General features: G+C 35.5%; 1 protein-coding gene across 1 annotated transcript; it reads left to right on the forward strand.

The window, feature by feature from the left end:
- The first annotated feature begins 2,844 nt into the window (after positions 1-2,844).
- On the forward strand, positions 2,845-6,761 carry LOC148029813 (putative aquaporin NIP5-1). Its single transcript, XM_087686116.1, has 5 exons — positions 2,845-2,996; positions 3,724-3,948; positions 4,984-5,184; positions 5,279-5,340; positions 6,421-6,761. Exons 1-5 carry the CDS (start codon positions 2,898-2,900, stop codon positions 6,626-6,628), a joined length of 795 nt encoding a protein of 264 aa, XP_087542242.1. The 5' UTR covers positions 2,845-2,897; the 3' UTR covers positions 6,629-6,761.
- Positions 6,762-7,845: the final 1,084 nt, after the last annotated feature.

The following is a 7,845-nucleotide window of genomic DNA, read 5'->3' on the forward strand; positions in this document are numbered from 1 at the left end:
GTGTGCACTAAGAGGAGTGCATAGTGGGTGGTGTGTAGGGGTGTTGCACCAGGTTTAGTGTACTATGATAGACTAATACACTAGTACACTATGCATTGAAGTGGTTGAGTGGGGCAAATATAAGGTGAGATGGATGCATGTGCACTAAGCTCAATGCAAAATGTTCTTATGCACTTGTCTTGGGATTGAGATGTGAGTTAATGCACAAAATTGCATTGTGGTGAGTGCGGGATATGTATTAAGTGCAATGAGATGTGTATAAGTTCCACCACTTTTTTTTAAATTTAACAAAAAAGTGCAATGAGATAGTGCACTAGTGGTGAATTTAATGTTGGAGTGTGAATTTAATGATAGGTTGTTAGAGAGAATAATCGAAGAAAAAACCAATCTTAGTAAACAAATCATTAAGTGAGCCCCTTCCCCACACAACTCCCTCCTTGACCCTTCCTTTCAATTAGGATGGGTGTCAAAGCAAGAAACAAGGAGAAAAGAAGAAACCCAATGCATGGGAATTTTCTTTATTTGGCTACCACCTCACCTACAATGTACAAGGCCAAGCTACACTCTTCAAAACTTTCAATATGATAAGTTTAAGTGAAATATGATTTTTTGATTCCAAAAAACAGAATTAACCATCACTATCCATGTCACCACCGAATATATGTGAGTCATAATTAAGTGCATTCTTTGCACTCAATTATCAAGAAGAGGAAATGGGAGGCATTATGTAAGATATTTCAAAATTCCCCTCTTGTCGTGAGACCCTTCATTATTCAAAAAGTGCTATCATTGAGATCCTCTAAAATGAAAGGGAATGGAAAGAAATCCCCATATAACACTCCAAAAGTCCATAGATAGTGCCACTACATTACAAGGATGTAGAAATTTAAAATTTTGGAAAATGAAAAGCCCATAAATAGTCCCACTATATTGCAAGGATGTAGAGATTTAAAAATTTGGAAAATGGAGAGACAATAAATATTCCCACTACGTTGCAAGGATGTAGAAGTAAAAAAACATTGGAAAATGAAAAAGGATTGTGGAATATTGTGCTTCTCTTTCTCAAACGCTTATGACAACATGCTTCATGGGCTTAGTATTGAGAGTTTCATAAGTTGAGAAGTACAATATTTAACCCGAAAGACTAAGCAGATTTAAGAACTTTGAGAATATCTAAATAGGACCACATAAGAAAGAGGTGAATCTTCAATAGAAAATGAATAATGACATGCTAAGGGAAAGGATAGTGCAATTGCTTCCTAGTCTTTGTGAACTTTTCCTTGATTGAATGTAGAATTGAGGGGCTAGCTCCTCCGCTTCATATGTCATGTGTAAAAGTTTAGCCCAAGAGAATCCATACATTTAAGAACTTTGAGAATATGTACATAGGACCACATAAGAACGAGGGAATCTTCAATAGACAATGAAAAGTGACATTCTAAGAGAAAAAGTGTATCTGTTTCTCATCTTTGTGCACCTTTCCTTGATTCAATAAGGAATTTAGCACATCCCTTTGAAGTCAAAATTTTTCTAATGTCTCTTCTTAACGTGAGAAAAATTCATCGATAGAATCCTAGAGACTCTATGAGCATTGGTGTAGACTCTCAGATGGAAAATCATTCCTTTTTTAAAATTTAGCTTGAAATTGAGTGACCCCTATCAAAAAGTATGATAGCATTAAACATTAACAAGGTTGCTCGGTGATCTTGTGGTTTTGCTTTATTTCTAAATCAATGAGTTGTGAAACGTTTAACGTGGAACTTATTCTATCTTATATCATTGTCCATGTCATTTATTGGGAATAAATCCCGTTAAGATAATGTACAATCACAGGAAAGTTAGATTCATGGGAAAATCAATTTCAATTGCAAAAATGACTTCTCGTAATTGTCAAATATATTAAGATTTTCTTATTAAGAAAATATTGACCAACACAAGTGCATGGTTCTTCTTTTTTTTTTAATGCATGAATAATCAATATTGCTATCAAAGAAACAGTTACAATTGCATGTGTCTTCTTACAAGTTATATATGTCCAAAGTTATTTAACCTATGCAATGTTGGTAATTTAGCTCAGTTAGATTCTCCCTTTTTTATTGTAACTACATTTCAATTTTAAGTGATATACATAAATGTGTGTTGGCTATTTAGTGTATTTGATTGTGTGCATGCACACATGCATGGAGTGTGGGATGTGTAATAGTTTTGACAAAAGCTTGGAGAACTTGAGATTCACATTGTATTATATAAATATCCTCAACTTTGTCAAATCACTAGGTTTTTTAGATTTTGTCTTGCCCTTTACTGTACTTTTATCTTCAAGTTATGAAAAAGGTGACAAGTTTGTTTGACTCTCTCTTGGAACCATTCTACAAGTGGCCTTGAATTCAAAACATGTTGATGCTCAACTGACAAGAGAATAACTATTCTAAAGGGTTGGGCTTAAAAATGCTTTAGAAGCCCCCAAGAGTTGTGGTGTGACACTTAACTTAAAAGACTAAATGACCAAAACAATGTATTACAAGGTGAAATCGGGTGGCGATTAGTTGTACTAGAAATACAAAAGGAAATGCTTCACATCATACTCAGAGCTCATAGTGGGTGGTGATACTTGTGGGCCATAAGTATTAGGACAATTTTGTCCAAGAATCACTTTTGTAAAAAGATGAAACTTTCTCCTCCCCTTCCTTCATGCTTGCCTCCATGCATGCAATGCTTTTAGACTACTACTTGAGCTTTCTACTGACAAGGTGGACGCTGTGATGATTCCCTTTGCCTCCCACTATGTGCATAAACTATATATTATGGGGTCTAGTCATTGGACAAGTTGTCACGTATATAAGGCTTTGTGTGCTCTCAGCTTAGCTAGTTAGCCAAGAGAACCCACTCTCACAACCATGGATCTAGAGAGTCAAGCAAGGGTGAAGGATGACCAAAACATAGTCATGCCTACCAAGAGGTGGACCTTCTTTTTACGTCGAGAGCTCACCAAGAAGGTGGGGGCAGCTGAGTGATTAGATTTTGCATCTGTCTTCATTTTACAACCATGGATAGGAACAATGTTATGAAGGAGAAAAGATTGGTTAGATAGGGACATTAGCCATATGCTAAAAAAGATTGATCGCCACATATGTTATTCTCTTATTGGCAAAGGGATGTGCTAGGTCTTAACGTAAGTTGAAACTAGTTAAAGCTCAAGGTTTGAGGATGAAATACTATAGAAGCTCTATTCATTTGGCCGATGAGGTGCAAGAACGGAGAGAGAGAGAGAGAGAGAGTGTGTGTGTGTGTGTGTTTTTTTTTTTCTTTTCAAGCAAGCTTATTAATCGTTGCATAAAATGTAAATAATTTCTATGGCCGCAAGCATAGTATCATGCATACTTGCCCAAATTTCCAATTTCGGTGCATAGTCTACATTATATAATTAATTAAAGCTCCTATTTACTCCCTTAACCTCATTCAATCCCGAACTTCCTAAACATGACCAAACAATACACGCACTCCACACTACGAAGCACGACTTTGTAAACATCGAATAGCTCATAACACAACATCGTTGATGGGTTATATCATCGATTACTCATGGAACAACTTAAATAATGTGTCATGTGATTGACTAATCGAGGGAATATCTCATCACACAACCTTATAAACAAATTATATCATAAGGGAAATTTGACTTTAAAATCACCCCTCTCATGTTGTGTTTTGTTTGTGGAATAGCTTGTGTCCGAGTTCTTGGGAACCTTTATTCTTCTATTTGGGGCTGCTGGGTCAAGCATTATGCAAGAGAAGAGCCATGGACAAGTGACCTTCCTAGGTGTCGGAGCCGCAGCAGGTCTTGTTGTAATGGTGGTCATCTTATCAACTGGCCACATTTCAGGAGCACATATCAATCCAGCAGTTACACTTGCATTTGCAACCTTCAAATATTTTCCTTGGATTCAAGTGAGCATGACACCTCAACCTCCACCACATATTTTGTGTGTTTCTATTTATGCCACCAAGCTTGCTTTTTGCAAGCTATGAATCTTGTAGTTTTAGCTATATATGTTCACCTCACAACATTTAAACTCTAGATTATGTTTCAGCATTCCAAACAATGATTTGAATGTCATGTCAATTATGCAAATGTTCTTCAAAGCTCAAATGTTTACACTACAAATAATCCAAATCTTTGACTTGTTGTGTACATATATTGCTTTAGGAATCGTACTCAAAAAATTAGGAATTTCATGTGAACATGCACACACACACTCTCACTCACTCACTCACTCACTCTCTCTCTCTCTCTCTCTCTCTCTCTCTCTCTCTCTCTCTCTCTCTCTCTCTCTCTCTCTCTCTCTCAGCATGCACATAAACAAAACTAGGGCTTCCATAACTTGGATCACCCTTGACCATAGAAGGGGAAACGCTAGTGCTCTAAAGTTAGACTATTCAATGATATTTCACAACAATGGAAGAATGCAATTGATTTCAATCTAGTTACATAACTCTATATTTTGAATTTGGGTCATAAGTAGTATCCTATTTGCCCCTTGCATAAATTTGAAGGGATTATCATATATATGCCTTGATTCATAACTAGTCTTATTTTCCTTTAACATTTTTGAAGGGATTAGTATATTTATAACTAGCAATTGTTTTTAATCTAGTCTCATAATGCTACATTTTAAACTTGAGTTATAGGTAGTACATTATTTACCTTGCATATTTTTCAAGGGATTAACATAACTATACCTTGAAGGAATTAGGATAATTATGCCAAACTTTTGTCTATGTATGGGTAAACACATGTGTGGATGCATGCATGTGCACACTCATGCATATTAAGGTGCAAGGTTTCATTCAAGTATATCACAAAGTTACTTTACTCAAGGATCATTTGAAAGTTTGAGATAACTTGACACCTTATACTCCTTATTTTTTGGCACAACTTACCTTCATATATTTGCCAAATGACATAGAAGCTTGTGTATTTAGGTTCCTCTCTACATACTTGCACAAGTATCTGGATCGATATGCTCTTCCTATATTCTTAGAGCGCTTTTTCATGTAGACCATCTTGAGCGAGGAGGAGTTACTATTCCATCCGGATCAGTTTGGCAATCTCTTTTTATAGAGTTTATCCTCACAATCATCTTAATGTTTGTAGTCATAGCTGTCTCAACGGATACAAGAGCGGTAAGATCTCAATAGGTCTAGTTTTATTTTAGTGTAGCATTCTTTCAGTCAAATTATTTAGCTAAAATGTGTTTGCAACTTCCAAATTTTGTAGGTTGGTGAACTTGCAGGAATAGCAGTAGGAGTGACGGTGATTTTAAACAATTTTGTGGCTGGGTACACTTACAAACCCTTAGCTCTATATAGTGTTCTCAACTTTTGCAAGATTCCAAAAGACTCTCAAATGCTATGGTCCCAAGAGTAGTTGCATGGTGGTCCAAGATTTAGTTGGTGATTATTCTAGCACCTTTATTAAGTTCTATTTTGAGTGTATTTGTATAAGTGTATTGTTTTTCCTATGTTGAAATTGCATGAGTATGTGTTCATGCATGCTCCTTGTTAGGAGCATGCATGAACACAGACTCATGCATGCTCCTTGTTAGGACCATTAAAATATTATCAAGAATTGCCAATTAAACCGTAATTTTAAGGGGATTGATATGCTTATTTGGAATCATCACTTCTTAGTTAAGGCTAATGATCGGCAAAGTAAGACTATAATTAAAAATTTTAAACTTTAAAGGGGTATTTCAATATGAGTCAGTAATCATCAAGTTGTACAATTTTTCAAGTGAATATCTCTTGTGGTCCCTCTCAATAAGATCATCTACTTATTGCCTATTTATATCATCGTTATAAATGGAAGCATTCAATGCAATCCCTCTCAATGTGTGCATCTTTATGTTGTATGTTTACCTTATAGTTTTAAAATGGAGAATATCGATCCATGCCATTATGAGAATCTTTTCTCATATTTTTATATTCACAAAATAAGGCCATTACAATAAGCATATGCATTTTGGGGGGGGGGAGAGAGAGAGAGAGAGAGAGAGAGAGAGAGAGAGAGAGAGAGAGAGAGAGAGAGAGAGAGAGAGAGAGAGAGAGAGAGAGAGAGAGAGAGAGAGAGAGAGTGAGTGAGTGAGTGAGTGAGAGAGAGAGAGAGAGAGAGTACACATGTGTGTGTGTGTGTGTGCATGAGTATGTGCATGCATGGATGCATGCACACACATGGTGCATGTGCACACAAGTACATCCATGGATTGTGTGTGTGTGTGTTATATGGACGAACTATAACTTTCAAATTTTCTAAATTGAGAAAATTTTCAATTTCACCTTTCCACACTTTAATGGAGCACCTCTTCCATTTTAGCCTTCCTATTAAGAAGTGGATACTAAATTTATTATTTCTCTATGTAGACCTATATCAGGAGCATCAATGAATCCAGTGAGAAGTCTAGGTCCAGCAGTCGCTACAAATAATTACCATGATTTGTGGTTGTATATTGTGGGACCCATATGTGGAGCTATAGTGGGTGCTGGGCTTTATACCTTTATTAGGCTTTCAAATGAGGATCCAAACAATCCAAATGGACATCGAACTTCAAGCTTTAGACATTTCAATTGAAATGTGAGCAAGAGTGTGTCATGTAATGGTTGTGAATGCCTTACAATTGTTCCCCATGCAGAGATCTAGAAGAGATGTATATATATTTGTATTGAAGTTTATGACATAACCACCATCATGTACCTTCTATAAACATCATCTAATGTACAATTTAACGGGACTAATAATAATTATCACATTACTTCCATAACAATGTAAACCATAATCTTTTGGATGCACTATTGTGTGAAAGTAGCATTATTCGTATATTAAACCATGGTCTCTTGATTACATCACATAAATGCACACTTTCTTAAACAAGTTTCATGTAGTACTTGATTGTTTTGAATATCCATGCATGGTATCCATTTTATCATGTTGTAAGATGCTAGAAAAGATGTTTCTACTCTACAAGGTAGTTCACATAGAGTTTAAGAAAAGTCAAGTACAAGGAAAAGGGGACGAGTGTCTTGATACAATGGTATTGTTGCCAAATTGAGTACCAAAACAAGTAAACAACTTTGTTTTTATTTTTATTTAAAGATATATCTTCACCCTTTATTTGGTTTCTTCTACAAATTTGGCCCTTTTGTCTAATAAAATAAGTGATCATGTTGGTAAATCATGAACTATATGCAAAAGGATTAGTAGTTTTATTCTTACCTTTCTAAATTGAAGATGATCACTTTCTCTCCCTTGCATTTGATGTTTCATGTGAAGATGGATACCAAATCTAGTGGTTGGTTCAACATAGGTACAATTAGCAAATGCATGTGGAGCAAAGAAATCAAAGGCAAGAAACAATTGTATGTAGACTAGATGTTGAGGAAGTTGGCCTTCATTTTCATTTATTAATATTTAATACCCTACAACATATACGGATGGTGGCTCACCTAGTGCTATATGCATATAGGTATCTTGTATGCTAATAGAGTGGAGTGTGTACTCTTATAGAATGCATACTTGTTAGGCATTTTAGCTAGATAAAATCTTTTCTATATGTTATTTATAGGTTTGGCTTGGGAATCCCGAACCAAACTAAAAGGCTCTCAAGCCTATCTAGCACAAGGAGGAGAAGTTTGGGATTCAAGAAATAAAGAGATTTGAGTGGGGGTTATATTTATTCTCTCTCTCTCTCTCTCTATATATATATATATATATATATATATATATAAAGCACATGCACATACATATACTCTCTCTTTCCTTTTTCTAGAGAGTGATTAATTTCTTTTTTA

The sequence above is a fragment of the Lygodium microphyllum genome, chromosome 10 (assembly GCF_053477565.2).
Source record: "Lygodium microphyllum isolate KBCC chromosome 10, Lygodium_microphyllum_v1.1.10, whole genome shotgun sequence".
In the NCBI taxonomy this organism is placed as follows: domain Eukaryota; kingdom Viridiplantae; phylum Streptophyta; class Polypodiopsida; order Schizaeales; family Lygodiaceae; genus Lygodium; species Lygodium microphyllum.